The sequence below is a fragment of the Drosophila navojoa genome, chromosome 3 (assembly GCF_054131105.1).
Source record: "Drosophila navojoa isolate 15081-1374.11 chromosome 3, UAZ_NAV_1.0, whole genome shotgun sequence".
Classification (NCBI taxonomy): domain Eukaryota; kingdom Metazoa; phylum Arthropoda; class Insecta; order Diptera; family Drosophilidae; genus Drosophila; species Drosophila navojoa.
In genome coordinates this window covers 29,277,565-29,298,057 of record NC_142891.1, presented here as the reverse complement: position 1 = coordinate 29,298,057, position 20,493 = coordinate 29,277,565, and the positions used below count along the sequence as shown (strand labels likewise).

The window sequence follows — 20,493 nt, the reverse complement described above, 5'->3', positions numbered from 1 at the left end:
GGTTGATCTCCGCCTGCATTTTTGGATTTTTGAGGAAGTAACGCTGCTTTATGGGCCTGTTGTCCTGCATCCTGATCCGGTGCTCCGTGATCCTGGTGGTGCCTTTCACATGCTGGAACTTCTCCAGGTCCAGGTCTTTGTGCATAGGCGTTGGCTGCTCCATGTTCGCCTCCACTGGCGTCTCTGGGCTCGCCTCCACGCTGGCCACAGCCACGGACAGCTTCTCCTCTGACTGTCCGCTCAACTGTGGGATTCTTGGCTCGATCCTCAGTGTCAAGCCACCGCACTCCAGTGTGGTGACCATGCTGGCCAAGAAATCCCAGCCCAGCACCAGATCGTCGATCACTTCGCTAGGCTGATCGTCGTCCCCAATTGCGATTCCACATGACTGCAACTGCCGTCCGCTAAGCGTATGCGCTGCCGTGTTGCACGCACCACGCCCTTTCCTCTGAGCCTGTCAGCAAGCTTTTCACTTATAAAGCTGCTTGTGGCGTCCGTGTCGATCGTGGCTTTTTGTTGGGTGACCCCAATGGCCACAATCGCTGTTATCTGGCTGCCTTCGTCCTGAAGACGGCCCACTAGCGCCTGGGGGCTCCTGGCCGCTGCTACCGCTCGCCCATGGATAGCGGGTGCCGCCTGTCCTTGGCGCAGGAGAAGGCTTCGCCTCATCGTCCATGCGGCGAAACTCCACATCGCCTCCAGCGTCGTCCATGGCCATAAATCGTGTCCGGCCCGGGCGTGGCTGCTGCCGCAACCTTTCGCAGTCCTTCTCCAGGTGCATCAATTCCACTAGGCTATGGAATTGATATGGGCGAGCGTAGGCACGCAGATCAGACAGACTATTATTATAGATGCGCTTCATCTCATGGTCTGCTCCACAGCGCAGAGGCCGTATGAGAGTCTGCATCTCCACCATGTAGACCTTGAAGCTCTCGTCTACCACCTGGCGTTTCCGGCGTTTGACGTCGTACTCCAGCTTCTCCAGATAGCCTCTGGGCAAGAAGAACTCCTGGAAGCTACGCACAAACGTCGCCCACGCCGTCCAGTGCCTGTTGTTGGCCACGTACCACTTTTATGCCATGCCCTTCAGAAGCTCTGGCATCGCCCGCGGGATCATGTCCAGATCCAGGCCATCCACTCCACCTGCTTCACCTTCATTCCTCTCAACCCACTCGCCAAACTGATTCTGCATAGCGTCCAGTGTGCCTGACAAGCGCCTTCCGCACTCGTCACCATAACTCAGCACCTCATCCTTCTTCAAGCTATACATCCACGCTCGCACCATAGTCACAAATGCAAATTAAACTCTTATCGCAGGGCCCCACGTTGGGTGCCAGTTGTAACGAACCTTCGGTTTATCCCGAGTCTAAGCTGGGCTAGTTTCAGCTCACTGTGGATTCGTGCCAACAAATTTATTTGATGAAGCCCCTGCGATATTAATTAGTCATTTGTGAATTTAGGTTTTATAGCGTAAATGTATATTCTCTTGAATAAGTTTGAAATGTACACGTCACTTAAATTTATGATGGTTCGCTGGTTGGTTTTAGCGAAGCACACCTACTGAGTGCTGGTTCAACGCACTCCGCCTTGGAGAGTGTGGTGCTAAAACACGCTAGTTCACCGGGACGATTCGGGAAACGCCAGGACCTCGATCTGTAAACTCTGGCGGTTCGCTCAGATATACAGGCCTCTCCTCGCTCACAGCACAACACTAGCTTCGCTTCACTCATAAACACTTCTCTTGCGCACGGCTACGTGAACTTACTCAGATGTGCAGGCCTCGCTTAAGCCGCTGATATGCACCGATGTCCTGATCGGTGCCGCTGACGATGCTGGTTGCCTCTATCTTTGTCGTAAGGATTCCCACTGGATGTCCTTTCTGTTCCCACGATGTCCTTGCTGTCCTTTGAAGTCCTGGGAGTCCTGATTTACCACTCGCGTTGACTTTCATGGCACTCTGACTTTCACTAATCACTTTTCACTCTGACATTTGACTCTGACTCTCACTTTTTTAACTCTTTAATCATAATCCTCCCGTATGGAGCCGCCGGTGGCGTTTTATAGCCCCGCCACAGGCCCTGCTTTGGGTGGTAACGAGGCCTGTTCGGCTCTGGAGCGGGGCCTTTCAGCCGCTCGTGCCCATAAAAACGGTAAACTGGCGTGATTCGGGTGACGCCACTTTCCCGCCAAATTGCGTGGCAGTGAAAGTGAAAGTGTCCACTACTATCACCCGGCCCGAACGGCACCTCGGCTAACGGTTACCGATGATCGTCGTGCATGCGACGCGAACCCATTGCTGAAACTGTAGGAGCGAAAGAGACCATCTGTAACAGGACTTCGACCCCCTTTCCAGTGCGAGGGTCGCTCCTACAGTATTCGCGTCGCTGTGTGGAGCAACATGTTCATATACATTAATACGTGCATACCTATATTGCTCCTCACAGTACAAATAGCCTGTATTCCGGGGATGCATTCTCGTAGGCCCTGTTTAACTCCTGGGCTGGACTGTATCTAGCCTGACGCATTAATAGACGCAGCTCGATTAAGTAATCCTTGAAGGGTTCGCCCTCTCGCTGCCTGCGCGCTCGACTCTGGTCTTCCAGACGCTCGAGGTATTTGGAAGGCAAGAAGAAGTCTAAGAACTCTTTCTTGAATTCCAACCAGGGCGCGTCTCTTAGCCCACTGTTTAGGAACCACTTAGCCGCCTTGTCTACCAACACACCTACAGCTGGATCCCGTAAGTTATGGCTTGCTCTTCCAGGATTTCGATGAAGCCGAGAGGATCCGACCGGCCGTCGTATTCCATACCCCATTTTCTGACTTGCTCGGCGATGTTCCAAGGCGGGTGCCTTTCTGGCGACGGAGAGGGGATGGGATTGTCTTCGATTCCTCTTTACAGCGCTGGTAGACCCAGCCGACGCTTAGTCCCGAACTGTGGGACGTTCCTCCTTCCATTCTTGATGACTGGTCGCTTATACCAATATTCTCCAGTTGTTTTGCTTACTCAATTTTTATCCACTTATTCTATATTTCGCTTTATTTCGCTCACTTAATCTAGTTTTCTTTTACTTGTTCTTTTCTTCCTTTTTTTATTTCTCTTATTTTTAATTTTCTTATCCTATACAATTTCGTTTCCTTTTATCGTCTTAATCTATCTTATCTTACTTCTTTATTCTTCTCTGTCTTCATACGCTTATGCTACTTTTGCTTATCTTTTCTTATTCGTCTTAATCTTGTTTGTTTTCTTTTAATTTTTCTCTTTATTTCATCATAATCTATTTTGTTTTTTTTCGCTTTCCTTGTTCTGGATTCTTTTATATTTTATATTTGCTTTACCTTATTTTATAATTTTCCGCTCCAACTTTACCTGGCTTTTCTTCACCCCTAGCTCAAGGGACTTTGCTCTATCTGATCTCATGACTTAATTCTACTCCACTGGACTTTATTATGCTTCATTCCACTTCTCGCTTATTTCATTCCGTTTCACTCGTTTCAGCTTTATTATATGTATCTACCCACTATTCCTTCTTCGATTATTCTTCGATTATCAATTATTCGTTTATTATTTACTTTATTTTATTTAATTTAATTTAATTTAATTTTTTTAAAATTTAATTTAATTATTATTTTTTTTTTTATTTTCACTTGCTGTTATATTGGCCTCGGCCCACTGTCCGTTTGCGCATATTCACACATATACACGCACCCGCATATGCGCACATATAATCATACTCTATTACCCTGGCCTCGGCCCGCTGTACAATCAAAATTAGCCTAGTGTCATATGCGCATACTCAAACACATACGCTTGACCAATTACCCTCTCTCGATTTATTCTCTCCCACATATACATATATATACCCTTGCCTTCTCACGTGCACATATACCTATGTATATGCGCCCATACATGAGCACTCTTCACCTTTTGTTCTTTTATGGCGGGTATATTCACTTGCTGTCGGCACTAAATGCTTTCACTTTTCTTCTCACTACTATCGCGACCCTTTTTTTTCGACTGGTTCGTTTGTAGCTACTTTAATATTCAACTATTAGTTTCTTGGTGCAATTGCAGTATCATCAATAATCTCGATATTTCATTTCGTTCACTTTAACCACATTTTTTTCTGTTACTCTTGGGGTGTGCATATATACACGCTCTTACCACTTCTCGTTGCTCACCCTTCTTCTTCGTTATCTAGGTTTCGGCGACGCACGCTATGCTGCCCCCGCGCGTGCACATGCTTGTGCATGTGCGTCTTCGGCTTACGCTTCTGCGTAATATTTGATTAACTGATTTTCCCGTTTTTATTTTTTTCAGCTTGACGCTTCTCGAAATTTCTAACCCCCAACCCCGCGGCCGGTGCGATCAAGCGCACTCCAGATTGCGGGGGTCGGGGTTGCGAAAGCGTAGATCGCGGGTCGAGGAACGCCCAGCGTCGCCGCCGGCGTTCACTCACAGACCGCGTGATTTTCACTGCCAGAGGTTTACCCTTCCGGCGAACGGGGCGTAACCACGTTCAAACTACCAGTTAGTGGTGTTACAGTTAATTGCAATTAGTGTCGAAAAGCAACATATTAGTTAAACTGACTACGAATGAATACTCGACCATTTCTTTTACATGTGCTTACTTTATTACGCTCCCAAACTTAACATCAATTTTAATGCTGATTCGATTTCTTGCGTCTGCTCATTCCGAAGCTCAAAACTCACTAACTCTTGCGCGCAGCTTTTGTCCCCTTTCTGCCGCCAAGAAGGCCACTTTACAGGGTTCAGGGTATAAAAATCATTCACAATTAGCTACAGTGGCATTTGCCTTAATGGTTAATGTTTTTGATCGATAATAAAATATCGGGAATAGCTATCGATTATTAAAAAAATCAAGTCTCTAGCTTTTATATCTTCTGAAATCGACGCGTTCAAACATACGGACGGGTGGACGGACAGACAGACGGACGTCGGCTAAGTCGACTCGACGAGCTGAGTCCTGATCAAGAATATATTTACTTTGTGGGGTCTGCCACGCCTCCTTCTGCCTGTTACATACATTTTAACAAAAGCATTATACCCTGATTTCCCATTTTCAATGGGTTCAGGGTATAAAAAGTAAATGAGTGCGTGATAGGCGAAAAACGTCTTAAGTGAGTTTACATTGAAGCGACTTCAAGGCGTCATAGTTTACGGCTTTTAATAAAAATGCCAAAGCGTAAAGGAGTCGATTCACTTGAGTTTTTGCAGGCATTTTCTACTTCGTATTTGCTCGCTGTGAGTGCTCAAATATACATGATCATATTTACATATGCTGTACCCTATTTTTGCGTTACTTTCTCACTTATTCTTGCTGTCTCCCTATGATCTTCCGCTCTATGTACGCACAAGCAATTGCGTAGAAAAACTGAAATCTGTTCCCGACAACCATGCGCACCAGTGCTGTCATAATTTTTCAAGCAAATAGAAATCATCAGTCCACTTTCAACAGAAACGTATTTAATAACGACACCATTAACGTAGAAATAATAAATATAAATGCATGTACATGCATAAAAACAAGTAAGAATGTTGCAGTCGGGTGTTACCGACTGCGGTATACTCATCACACCCCATCAGCAATATAGTAGCTAACTTTTGCTCAAATACTGTAGAAAACTCAGTTTCCCATATTTTTGTAGCCCGAACTTAAAAGTGAAGAGCCGAGCAAATACAAAGTGGTCTGACCTATATATTTTATAATTATTTTTAACTTATTTTTATAGATATGTGGATGAACTACTATATTGGTCGGGTCGAAGAATGATTCTAGATGAGTATCTGCAAGGTGAATTGACGCCAACCCGATTACAGCCATCATGGGTGACAACGAAGAAATATGTCTTTCAATCAGATGATGGGGGCCTTTCCCTATTGGATACTTCAGTAAACTCAATAAATATTTTAGTTACAAATCATACCATTCGTCAACTAAATGTAAGGGGATATGAATGCTCACACGATCTGAAATATGTACTATTCAGACACAATGTAAAGAAGGCAAGTTAATTTTAAATAAATTAAAGTTTATTATAAATTACAAATATATTTCACAGATATTTCAGAAATCCTTTACTGCATTTTACACAATCTATGACGTAGATAATGACCACCATATGCCTGTGAAGTTAAAAGACTCATCGAAGGTGCAAAGAACCCGACTTCAATATGCCGCCTGGCTGGGAAACACAACTTCAATCATTATTGTTGCTGACAACGATATATTTGTAAGACAATCTCCATCCATGGAAGAAGATATAAGAATAACAATGACAGGTCAAGAAAATAATATATATAACGGAGTTCCAGATTGGCTTTACCAAGGTAATTTTATATGTATTTTTTCTTTAAAACATATTTTGTGTTTTGACCGGGACTCATATGTAAATGAGAAATCAGGGTATAATGGTTTTGTTGAAATGTATGTAACAGGTAGAAGGAGGCGTGAAAGACCCCACAAAGTACATACAGTATGTCCATTAATTGTTTGCAAAACAAAAAAAGTCGTTCAAATTCAACTTAAACATCACATCTTATATGCAAACAATTACTGTATGTATACTCTTGATCAGGGCAACGAGCTGAGTCGATTCGGCCCTGTCCGTATGTTTGAACGCGTCGTTCTCAGAATATATAAGAGTTAGAGACTTGAACATTTTTATACCCTGAACCCATTGAAAATGGGAAATCAGGATATTATGGTAAGTATGTAACGGGTAGAAGGAATCATCGTAGACCCTATAAAGTATATGTATTCTTGATCAGGACGACGAGCTAAGTCGAGGTACCCATGTCCGTCTGTTCGTCCGTACGCCCGTCCGTCCGTCTGTATGAGTGCGTCGATCTCAGAAGCAGTGTTGCCAGATTAGCTATTAAATAGCATTTCTAGCTATTTTAAAATCCTAAATACTATATTAATTTTGAAAATGCTATTAGCTATAAATCTAGCTGTTTTACAAAAGAATATTTTTAGTTTCATTTTAGTATTTAAAGAAAAAAATTTGTAACGTAATTGTAATTAAGCCCCAAACTGTACTTAATGATCTGTGCGATACTACCACCAGTACTTTATCGTATACACATACATACTTACATAGATAATCACTAGTGGTTCATTTACACCATCACTGATTGCGCATTTCTCGGCATTAATTGTGTGAAAGAGTGTATTACAAAATAGAGAAAATCTATAAGCAAAAATTTTATGATTCGCGCACAAAAATCACCGATTTTAAGTTGTTGGAGTTGGACAACACACGGACATATTACATATACGGGAAATTCAGTGTTTTTGCCAAATTACATGACATTAAAATGCATAGAGTTCAGCTATTTTGTAAGCTTTTTTACAAATTTTTTAAGCTATTTTTACTATTTTTTAGAGCCGATTTTGCTATGTTTACCATACCATATGTGTACCATACGCAGTACGAGTTTATCTTATTTTTTCGATAAATCATCAGATAACTTATTTATCGAGATTAATAGAAAAATTGATTTTGTTTTTTTCAGCCTCATTTGAACATTATTAGACCTGGAAGATTCAGATTTACTGTGTATATATACATATATGCACATATATAATGAGTACAAACATTTTACCACACCCTCTTCGCCCCCAATTTGTAAAAAACACATTTCAAATACTAGAGACTTGTGCTTTGGAATGCACATGCATTAGAATTATGACTATGATTATGATTACGTTCTGAAAATTTCCTTAAGATTGTACGTCTAGAAATTAAATTATTCAACAAATGAATTCTCATAATATTGCCCACACTGCAGCGTAGACCAAGCGCAGTCGATGCTTACTACGCATTTCAATATTATGATCACAATTTTGAAGTTTAATGAAGAACTTACATCCACAAGAAAAGTTATTAAACAATTAAATTTCCAAGGTAATCCCACACTGCAGCCGATGCGTTTTTTATGCGTTTGTGCGTTTGTGTGTCTGTGAGAGTATGTATTTCTTGAGTATGCAGGAAGCAGCAAGGAATTATTGAAATATCGGTTGCTCGAAAAGTTCAGGGGATCTCGTAGTCGTATCATGAACTCATTGAGAATTAGAAATCAGGGTATAATGGTTTTGTTGAAAAATATATAAAAGGCAGAGCCCACAAAGTATATGTATTCTTAATCAGGGTAACAAGCTGACCAGAGAACACATAGACCGGACACGTAGTGTAAAGGGTTTTGCACACTTTTTTTTTTGACATTACGACCCACACAACTTCGTATTTGATCGGCTCCTCACTTTTAGCTTCAGGCAACGAAAATATTCGAAAGCACAATCATTCTGCTTCATGCGTTCGACCGAGATGGTCGATGGTTGAACAAAAGATCACTCTGTGCTCAATGTTTCCTTTGCTCTCTCTCTCTCTCGGTGCTCTTTGCTCTCTCAAATATGTATATATGTGTATGCATGTGAGCACAAGCAGCAGCTCTGAGCTGCCAGCTCACGAAAATTGAAATTTCTTCGCAGCAAGAACCCATGCCTTCCCTTCTGTGTGAAGAGTATACCGAACTTTTTAAACCGTTTGCCAAGCTCGTACAAAATCTGTATATGTGCTTTCGATATTATTTGTGGAAAGGGTATGAAAGCGTTGGTGCTCATAGTGAAAATGCTTTCGCGACGAATGTGCACGCACACACTCTCCCTTGCTACATGTATTATGAGAATTTGTATGTCTGTGTGCGTAGCTTTTGCTGCTTGTAGCAGCACAAACTCGATATGAAGTGTCTAGCTCATATATCTTCTGAAATCGACGCGCTCAAACATAATGCCGTACAGACGGACAGGGATAAATCGACTCAGCTCGTCGAAATGGTCATGTATGCGCTTTTCGTTTTTTATCTTACTCTCTCTCTCTCTTTCTCTATCTAACCTCTCTCTATCTAACTCTCTCTCTCTCTATCTAACTCTCTCTCTATCTAACTCTCTCTCTCTCTCTCTGTGGGCTCTCAAATCACGAAGCAGAGCAGCGCACAAAAATTGAAATTTCTTCGCGATGGTCCCAGCTCTTTTCTTTTGAATGAAGAGTATACCGAAATCTTAAAATCGTTTGCGACATTCATGCAAACAAAATGTTAGCGTTTCGATATATATTTATGGGAAGGGTATGAATGCGTTGAGGCACATAAAGAATATGATCTCGCGACGGGCATGCACACACACACTTGTAGTCCATTGCTACATGTATGAGCATTTGTGACCTGCGTGCGATACTCTTGCTGTTTGTAGCAATCTTACGGAATGTCATAACCACTTTACACAACACAGATGTACTTTGTATGAACATACATATATACATAAGTACATTTATATATTACTAGCTGGCCCGGCAAACGTTGCATTGCCCTATAGATCATTTCTAGGTAAAAAATTTTTGAAAGCTATGTTGTTCAGTTGGGATACACTCTGATTAATTTATTAATCGGATTTGAATTATAAAATCTTTATCTTGATTTTTAGCCGCCAAAAATGCTCGCTCATTTAACCATTTAGTATTTTTGTGGAAAGCGATGATATTCGGAAATACTTTGTTAAGCTCATCTTTTAATGTGACGAAATTGCAAAAATGTTGAGGAAATGAAATCAAGCCACTCGATTCGTCAACAGGAATACGGCCATTACCGATATTCAGCAATTGCTTCGAGAAATCATCAGCAGATAGATCGTTCAACAATGCAACTCTCATATTTACAGACAGTTGAAGTTTGGTAACATTTTCTTTGATTTTTATGCTTTGAGGCAAGCGTTTATTTCGTCGGCAGCAGTAGATTCTGGAATTACTGGTAGTGTTTGTCGGAAATCGCCAGATAATAAAATCCTTGTACCATTTCTTATTGCCGTTTCACGGGCTGCCTCTCTTTGAGAAGCACGAATTAAGGCCCTTCTTTGCTGGGTACTAACGCGGCGCCTTTCTCGGGGGATTTCTCGTTCTTCGTCAGATAATTGACTCGTGATATTCCGTTGGCTAATTGCACCATGGGTCCGCCGGGAAAGATTAGATCTTCTAGGACGCGGCATTTTTATTAATAGTAATACTGAATATGCCCTCGCACAAAACCTCATAAAACAATCGAGAAATAGATATATAAGATTTGAGACAAACAAATACCTGAACTTTCGAGATATTTAACTCTTTATTCTGTATGCACGCGTCTTATTTTTATTATCAAATGTGTTTTTTTTATGAATAGTCAGGTTCGCCTGAGGCTGTGCCGTAGACTGACTGACTACATTTGTTTATTTACTTCTATACTATTGTATAATATGAGCATGACCGAAAACTGTGACTGTTATCAAGCCTACTGAGTATCAATGGAAATTTGAATATTTAGGGAAAAAACCGCGTTTTTCAAGTATTCGTGAAATTTTTTTCAGTATTTTTAAGATCTACTATCCTACTCGTAGCGGTGACAAATCCAACAAATCAAAAACCATGAAAATTGGTCCAGCAGATCTCGAGTTATAAGTACTGGAACACTTTAAACAACTTTTTTTTATATATATAGATTATTGCTAATCATGCTTATAAATGTGTTTATATCTGTAAATAATTATATATAATTAAAATTATTTTATACACATTTTCAACCGAAAAAATTATTGTAAAACACTACTAACTTTATTAAATGCTTTGCAATATATGAAATACACATGTCATATTATACTCAAGCTTTACTCATTATTGTCAAAAATTTCTAATTAAGTCATAATGGCCCATTTGATAGTCACCCTACTATTCAAATCATACAAAATTTATAAACTCGAAATCCAGAGACAATTAGCTTGCCATCCCATACAAGCATACATATACACAAATGTATGTATGCATGTGCTCACTTCACAAGGCAATTTACAATTTGCACAGGCTGTTGTGCAAAGAAATAATACATTTTCGCGACGAGCATGCACACACACATTTACATCCTTGCTACGTGTAGGTGCTTTTGTGTGCGTGCGTCGCGAAACTCAATTCTTTCTCAGTATTTCCGTCAATCATCAGTTACAGTCCCGTTTTACATGCATGTACGAGCCCTTATGTGTTATTATGGGAAACTATTCTTGCTGCCTGTGGAATATTGTAAGTATGTATGTGTGTTCATAATACGTGAACATTGGCTTGTGCCTGCCACGGCTTTTAATTGTGCGAGCGATCTCGAATTAAGTCTGCAGAAGGGAAAGTTAAACGACCTTTTTTATTTCTTTGTGTGCTTTTTATACCCTGAACCCATTGAAAATGGGAAATCAGGGTATAATGGTTTTGTTGAAATGTATGTAACAGGCAGAAGAAGGCATGGCAGACCCCACAAAGTAGACATATTCTTGATCAAGGCGACGAGCTGAGTCGATTTAGCCCTGTCCGTCCGTCCATCCGTCGGTCCGTATGTTTGAACGCGTCGATTTCAGAAGATATAAGAGCTAGAGACTTCAAATTTAAGATGTAGGAGATATAATTTTTAAACTGATCTTCGATAAGGTTTTTTATCGATAAAAAAATATCGGAATAAGTTATCGTTTTTTAGTGATAAACTCGATATGCGCGTGATATATACGGACATTTTAAAAAAAAGATGAAGTCTCTAGCTCTTATATCTTCTGAAATCGACGCGTTCATACATACGGACGGACGGACGGACGGACGGACGGACAGACAGACGGACAGGGCTAAATCAACTCGTCGCCCTGATCAAGAATATATATACTTTGTGGGGTCTGCCACGCCTCCTTCTGCCTGTTACATACTTTTAACAAAACCATTATACCCTGATTTCCCATTTTCAATGGGTTCAGGGTATAATAAATTCTCATAATATTGCCAACACTGCAGAGCAACCCAAGCGCAATCGCCTGTATGAGTGAGTGTGTGTGTGCGCGTGTGTTTGTTTGTATGCGTGTGTGTGTGCTAATTATTATTGAAATATCAGTTGCTTGTACGGTTCAGGGGATCTCGTAGTCGAGCAGTCTCGACTAGAGCTTTCTTACTTGTTATTGCTAAGAATCGTGCAAAAATTATTAAAGTTTTATTTTTTTTTTAACTATGGCTCTCAAATAATAATGCTGACGTAAGTGATGACATTTATTCAATAGACTTTCAGGAAGAAGATATTATTCCTTATAGCTATACAAAGAAAAGTTTAGACAAAGTAGTGGATGGCTTTGTAAAGCCATCTGACACAGAACAGCAGCATCCGATCAGCAACATTCCAAATCCAAGTAACGAGGAAGACAATTTGGAGAATTTTTTGAGCTTTGACAATAGCTTAAAAAATCAATTGTGGCAAGATTTAAGTGCCGGTAGGTCTTCTTTTTGCTCAAATTGTTCTATACTGCATGCACGCTACAGCAAAATCCTCTTTAGATACTAAATGGTTTTCTCCCACCCACTCTTGTTTTAAGCATAGGAAATTTATTCTTAATCAGTTTGTCTTAATTCTAATTAGGAAGAATTGTAAATGGCAAACTGAGAAAATTGTTGGTAAAACCAGAATAAGTAAAAGGAAATTAAAAATAATACATCAATAGGGAACTTGACTTTATATTAATTTTGGCACAATTCTTAACAGTAGAAAACAGGACTCTTCATTCAAAAGAAAAGAGCTGGGATCGTCGCGAAGAAATTTCAATTTTTGTGCGCTTCTCTGCTTCGTGATTTGAGAGCCCACAGAGAGAGAGAGAGAGAGAGAGAGTTAGATAGGGAGATAGGATAGGGAGAGAGAGAGAGTAAGACAAAAAACGAAAAGCGCATACATGACCATTTCGTTTGCGTGCTTAGAGCGCACTGATTTCGTCGTGCTATCTTTCATTACCCGAGCCATCCAATACCAAGCCGAGCGAATACGAAGTTGGCCGGGACTTGCTAGACAGATGTTGCGGCGTGGAAAACCTTTGCTCTTAAAGTCTAGTCTATGTGTTGTTTGGTCAGTGATACATGTCATCAAAACCATCCCATTTTCAATGGGTTCAGGGTATAAAAATAAAAATACTAATTAAAGAGTGTTCTGTTTTTTAATTCAATCGAAAATGCAAATATATGAATGTAAATGAGTAAAGAATTAATATTTTAAGTATCTTTATTTTGTGGATACGATATTAATCAGTTCCACTGGTTGGGTTCTCCCACTGAATGTCTGACTGAACTCTCCATCCTCCTGAGATTGTCGATGGTCTTAACTTTAACATTACTTATTAAAAATATGTATACAAAAATATTTTATTTTAGAGGAAATTTTTGATATACCGGAAGCTATATGGTCATCCACTGATGGAAGTCACTTTATTTTCGCCTCATTTAACGATAGTCATGTCGGAATGATGACATATCCATGGTTATCATCTGGTGCCATAATTTCTGGTAGTGGTATGTCATCAGGAAGCTCATTTCCTGAAACCAAAAATGTGCGATACCCAACACCAGGCACTGCGAATCCAGAAGTTCAGCTGTGGATAGTCGACATAACGAATTTTACGTCCATAAATAAAGTGAAGTTAATGCCGCCACCTTCCCTTAGTAAACAGTAAGTAAATATATTTGTAATAAAGTCTACGAAATGCGACAATTATGAATTTTCTTTTCATAGAGATTATTACTTAACATCAGCTGGCTGGGTATCTGGTAGTAATAATCAAGTATCTGTAGTTTACATGGTGCGCTCACAAAATTATAGTATAATAGCAACGTGCTCAAAGGATACAAATTGGTCATGTGCAGAAGTATGTGTAGTATTAATAATACATTAAATATAATTTACCAACGTTCACTATTTTTAAGATTCACTCTGAGCGCGCACCGGAAGATGAATGGTTAGATATTTTTCCGCATCCTGTATTTGCTCCAGATGGAAACAGTTTCTTACTACTAGCTGGCGTTCAGGAATCGGGAAACGATCATTTTACTCACATAAAACACATAACAATATCGCAGCAAAGAATTTCTGTAATATCCCACGGCCGTTATGAGGTATTTTCTTAAAGAAGTGTGAAATCAATAATATTATTATATTTGTTTAAAAGGTTTTAAAAATTTTGTGTTGGGATACAACGAATCATGTAGTGTACTATCTTGCTACGCAAGATAAAAAGCCTGGACAAAGGCATTTGTATTTAGTGAAGGATCCCGTGCATGATGATACCAGAAAGTAAGCCGAGTGTACTCAAATTATTAAATTCTAGTATAATAAATGCCATTTTTTTTAACAGAAGCGAGCCACAGTGTATAACATGCGATTTAGGCGAAGCTTTATGGAGTAGTAGATATTATTATACAAATTGTTCCCATTTTGATGCATTCATAACACCATCAAATAGATTAGCAACAAACTATGGAATTGATTTCTACATCCTTGAGTGCCAAGGTCCAGGATTACCGGTATCTGGGGTGCATACGCAGAGGACGCACAGCCTTGTGAAAATATTATATGATACGCGACCATTTTACACAGAAAGGTTACAAAAACTAGCACTCCCAATACAAAGATCATTTGAAATACCATTACCGCATGGTAGTCGGGCGCAAGTGCAATTGCTTTTGCCCCCAAGCTGGCGAGAGGAACTCAGAGATGCAGCATTTCCTGTTGTTGTCGAAGTGTATGTACCAATAATTTCTTACGAAAATATTTATTTGTACTTTACAAATCATGAAATGAACAGCATAATATACTTATACATACATATATTTATGCATGTATGTATATATATTTTGTCCGTCTGTCTCCCCGTATTTATGAACGCGTCAATATAAGAGGTATAACCTTGCATTTGTAGGTCGCTATTGCTAATAGTGCTTGCTGTCTCGATAAACCATCATTCAAGTTTTGTTTTCGTTTACCTATCAGCTAGTGTGGGCAGCAGAGACTGTTTCAAGCTAAACTTAGCCAATATGTGAATTAGCTGGAATTTTTATAAAATGTCAAATATTCAATAGAATTGAATGTTGAACGCTTCATTAAATTCCGTTATCAGTCACAATTTTGAAACGTTTGGTTAATAGCATACGTATATATCAAGCGTGTGCACACCTACAGTGAAACACTTTATGCATGTTCACATATATTCAGATGTACTCCAGATTCAAGGATATTCGAAAATTCACGATTGCGATTAAAATGTATTTGAATTCTCAACCGTTACTTTACTATAATCTTGCTATTTTGCGGTTTAACCGTGAAGGTATTGATTGTAGGCAACACGAAGAAATGTTGACCAACCAACATGATGATAACTCTTCTCAATTTCTTAATATTGATGGAAACTAAGAATTGTTTAAATACTGTAACAGCTAGAGATTTGTTGTAAGCGCAATTGCAAGTTGGAATAGCGATGTTGCGCATTGCTTAGTTGGTCATTCCCGATAAGAGTTTTCTGCCTTGTTTTATAAAAATATTTTTTTATATAAGAAACTTAAATCGTGTATTTTCCTTTTATTTTATAGCAATGGCCGGCCGGGTTCCGAGTCTGTTTCCGAAAAGTTTAGAATAGACTGGGGAACGTACATGTCCTCAAGAAATGATGTTATTTATGTACGCTTGGATGTTAGAGGAGCAAAGGGCCAAAGCAAAAAGTCTTTATATCGTCATTTGGGGGGAGTCGAAGTTCAAGATCAAATATCTGTTTTGAGGTGAGTATGATTTAAAAAATGTATATTGGCGTTATTTACAATAAGAAAAATTTTAATTTGCTTCAATGCTAAGATATCTATTGGATACCATAAGCTTCTTGGACGAAACGAGAGTTGGTATTTGGGGCTGGGGCTATGGAGGATATGTGACCTCTATGGTTTTGGGAACTCAGCAAGATGTCTTTAAATGCGGCATATCGATTTCCCCTATTGCAGATTGGTTATATTATAGTAAGAAATACTGGTACAAATTAATATTGTTGCATAAATCAATATACATGATTTTAGATTCTGCGTTTACTGAACGCATATTAGGTCTACCCGCGGAAAACTATAAAGGATACGTAGAAGCTGATGCAACTCAACGTGCTCGACTTATTAAATCAAATTCTTTTTTTTTAATTCACGGCTTAGCAGACTCCACAGCACCCTACGTCCATGGTGTTCAATTAGCAAAATCATTAACAGAAGCGAATATATTATATCGATATCAGGTAAGGCTTTGTAAACGTATATAATTTACCATAAAAAATGCTCTTTTTTTTATTTATAGACTTATGCTGATGAAGGTCATGAACTTAATGGAGTCTTAGAGCATGTATACTCTTCAATGGAGCATTACTTTGCAGAATGCTTGAGCTTGGATCCAGATGATACTAAGCCAGATTTGGATCAAAATATGGTACCTGCAGAGTAGCAGGGCTAGAAAACCTTGGCAATGTACATAGAGTAGACTTATTATTATAACACAGAATTTGAACTGTTATACCATTATATTTAGATACGTTGCAATGTATGGTTGTTTTCAAATGAAAGAAATCGAAAAATCGAAATATGGCTCATAAATTGCTTTATACTAATACTAGAAATAGTACTTATGCCACAAGATTTAAAGTTACACAAAATATCTTTCGATCGACGGTTGTATTGTGTACTTACTGTAAATTTTTTAAATATTTTATAAAATCTTAAGGGCATATAACTTCCCCAGAGCCACGTACACGTTGGAGCTAATTACATGCTTCCTTCTCTAGTCCTTCCCAAACATATACATATATATATATATATATATATATATATATATATATATATATATATATATATATATATATATATATATATATATATATATATAATTATAATTAGTGGCAGTGGTTTTAAAAACATACTATTTATACTGCTTTCAGTAATAATAACCTATCTACATATTTTGTTAGATTATGTAATTCGACTTTGTTGAAAAATTACTACTCACTCATTTATCACTGAGAAAAATGATTTGTTTTTGTATACAAAACTAAAAATAAAATCATAGATTAGCCGTTTTAAAGATCTCTAGAATTGAAATTGAATTTTTATTTTCATAGCTTCGTACTTCATTTTGGAATCCACAATGATAAGTATCTAAACAATCGTAAATGCAATCAGCCTATTAATATGTAAACTGCCTGCCTTTCAAGAGCTATACTGCTGTCCTAAATGTATAGATCTTAATGTCATAGCTACTCGACTCAATTTGCCTATAAGTATATCAATTATCTCAAAGTTCTTACTAAATACAAATTGGCAAAATGTTCGAAGTTTTCGTAAAAGTTTTTTAAATACATGCTATGTATAGAACTAACTTTATCGGCACTTTTCTTTGTTTTCGTTGATTTTAAATATAGCTGTATTTCGTATTGTTCTAGTGAGAAAAAAAACAGACAATTTAGAATCGTAAAATTGTATAGAATAATAAAAAGTGTTTCAAAATAATAGTTTGTAAACTGTATAATAATTTACAAGCCACTTATTACTATTTAAGATTCGGACTTCCGGAAGTGTTGCTTAATAATAAATAATTAATTAATTTATATTATAAGATAAATATGGTGATTAGAAATTTTACATTTAGGTCGTACATGTGTGTATTACAACTTGATTTGTTATGTTTAATTTTATTCAAAAATAAAATAAAAAAAACATAATTTTTTACTTAGTAACATTTTGAGTGGCTTAAAATTACTACTTTTTAAAGAAATAAAGCTTATTTTAAAAGCTTCTTTTGTAAGTAAAATGTGTGTAACATATATTATAAATGTATCCTACTAATGAAAGGTTATGTTGCCTTACTAAAACAAGTGAGAAGGCTCTAGTCGAGACTGCCCGATTGGGAGATACCCTGAACCCTCCAAGCTGATATTCTAATCCCTTTGCACTTCTTTTAGGCACACATACATACACGTATTAGAACGCTCTCTGCTAACTGCGCAGTAAGCAGCGACTGCGCTTGGGCTGGCAATATTATACGAAATTCTTTGTTGAATATTTTAATTTCTAGACGTACGATCTTAATAAAACTCAGAACGTATTCATAATGGATGGATAAAGGGGTAGGGGGTAAATCTATCTATATCTATATCTAAATCTATATCTATATCTATATCTATATCTATATCTATATCTATATCTATATCTATATCTATATCTATATCTATATCTATATCTATATCTATATCTATATCTATATCTATATCTATATCTATATCTATATCTATATCTATATCTATATCTATATCTATATCTATATCTATATCTATATCTATATCTATATCTATATCTATATCTATATCTATATCTATATCTATATCTATATCTATATCTATATCTATATCTATATCTATATCTATATCTATATCTATCTATATCTATATCTATATCTATATCTATATCTATATCTATATCTATATCTATATCTATATCTATATCTATATCTATATCTATATCTATAATCTATATCTATATCTATAATCTATATCTATATCTATATCTATATCTATATCTATATCTATATCTAATATCTATATCTATATCTATATCTATATCTATATCTATATCTATATCTATATCTATATCTATATCTATATCTATATCTATATCTATATCTATATCTATATCTATATCTATAGCTATATCTATATCTATAATCTATATCTATATCTATATCTATATCTATATATCTATATCTATATCTATAATCTATATCTATATCTATATCTATATCTATATCTATATCTATATCTATATCTATATCTATATCTATATCTATATCTATTCTAATATCTATATCTATATCTATATCTATATCTATATATCTATATCTATATCTATATCTATATCTATATCTATATCTATATCTATATCTATATCTATATCTATATCTAATCTATATCTATATCTATATCTATATCTATATCTATATCTATATCTTATCTATATCTATATCTATATCTATATCTATATCTATATCTATATCTATATCTATATCTATATCTATATCTATATCTATATCTATATCTATATCTATATCTATATCTATATCTATATCTATATCTATATCTATATCTATATCTATATCTATATCTATATCTATATCTATATCTATATCTATATCTATATCTATATCTATATCTATATCTATATCTATATCTATATCTATATCTATATCTATATCTATATCTATATCTATATCTATATCTATATCTATATCTATATCTATATCTATATCTATATCTATATCTATATCTATAATCGATATCTATATCTATTATATCTATATCTATATCTATATCTATATCTATATCTATATCTATATCTATATCTATATCTATATCTATATCTATATCTATATCTATATCTATATCTATATCTATATCTATATCTATATCTATATCTATATCTATATCTATATCTATATCTATATCTATATCTATATCTATATCTATATCTATATCTATATCTATATCTATCTATATCTATATCTATATCTATAGAAGTAAATAAACAAATGTAGTCAGTCAGTCTACGGCACAGCCTCAGGCTATTCATAAAAAAAGGCCATTTGATAAAAAAAAAAAACATTTGTTTGTCTCAGACATTAATTTGTGTAAATTATTCATATTTATATATCTCGATTGCTTTGTGGTTTTATGCGAGGGCATTATTCAGTATTACTATTTAAAAAAATGCAGCGTCCTAGTAGATCTAATCTTTCCCGGCGGACCAATGCAATTAGGCAACAGAATAACGTTAGTCAATTATCTGACGAAGGACGAGAAATCGCTCGAGAAGAGCGCCGCGTTAGTACCCCGCAAAAAAGGGCCTTAATTCGTGCTTCTCAAAAAGAGGCAGCCCGTGAAACGGCAATAATGAATGGTTCAAGGATTTTATTATCTGGCGATTTCCGACGAACACTACCAGTAATTTCAAGATCTACTGCTGCAGCATCAAATCTGTGGCGATATGTAACCAAACTTCAACTGTCTGTAAATGAGAGTTGCATTGTTGAACGATCTATCTGCTGATGATTTCTCGAAGCAATTGCTGAATATCGGCTTGATTTCATTTCCTCAAAATTTTTGCAATTTCGTCTCATTAAAAGATGAGCTTATTAACAAAGTTTTTTCTGAATATCATGGCTTTCTACAAAAATACTAAATGGTTAAGTGAGCGAGCAATTTTGGCGGCTATAAATAAAGATGTGGATGACCTTAATTTTATAATTCAAAATAAAATCGTTGGTACTCTGTATTCATTCAAATCTATCGACGGTGTAACAAACGAAGAAGAGGGAGCCACAAATTATCCAACTGAATTTTTGAACTCCTTGGATGTGCCTGGTTTACCACTGCACAATTTACAACTGAGATTGGGTCGGTAGTTATCATGCTTAGAAATTTAAGCCAACCAAAACTGTGCAATGGAACGCGTTTGGTGATAAGAAAACTGATGAGCAATATGATTCACGCGTCGATACTCAAAGGAAAATTTAAAGATGAGGAAGTTCCTATTCCTAGGATT

At 36.9% G+C, this 20,493-nt stretch overlaps 1 protein-coding gene and 1 long non-coding RNA gene across 6 annotated transcripts in view; one reads left to right on the top strand and one right to left on the bottom strand.

Annotated features, from left to right (window-relative positions):
* LOC108649667 (dipeptidyl peptidase 4) overlaps window positions 1-16,744 on the top strand; it is a 55,363-nt gene extending 38,619 nt beyond the window's left edge. For 4 of the 5 annotated variants that reach the window (XM_089257649.1, XM_089257648.1, XM_089257651.1 and 1 more), the window contains 11 exons: window positions 5,752-6,025; window positions 6,082-6,349; window positions 13,261-13,555; window positions 13,619-13,751; window positions 13,810-13,998; window positions 14,052-14,176; window positions 14,238-14,624; window positions 15,469-15,654; window positions 15,728-15,885; window positions 15,943-16,148; window positions 16,208-16,743. In XM_089257649.1, coding sequence (XP_089113775.1) covers window positions 5,752-6,025; window positions 6,082-6,349; window positions 13,261-13,555; window positions 13,619-13,751; window positions 13,810-13,998; window positions 14,052-14,176; window positions 14,238-14,624; window positions 15,469-15,654; window positions 15,728-15,885; window positions 15,943-16,148; window positions 16,208-16,351 — 2,365 coding nt within the window. In that variant the 3' untranslated portion in view covers window positions 16,352-16,743. Of the gene's footprint in view, window positions 1-5,751; window positions 6,026-6,081; window positions 6,350-13,260; window positions 13,556-13,618; window positions 13,752-13,809; window positions 13,999-14,051; window positions 14,177-14,237; window positions 14,625-15,468; window positions 15,655-15,727; window positions 15,886-15,942; window positions 16,149-16,207 lie in introns of all 5 variants that reach the window. The other variant, XM_089257652.1, reaches the window with a different exon arrangement.
* On the bottom strand, window positions 9,871-10,306 carry LOC149091974 (uncharacterized). The gene is made up of 2 exons (XR_016196549.1): window positions 10,153-10,306; window positions 9,871-10,078 (listed from the first exon to the last, which is right to left on the bottom strand). It is a non-coding gene; the product is annotated as an uncharacterized LOC149091974 (long non-coding RNA).
* Window positions 16,745-20,493: the final 3,749 nt, after the last annotated feature.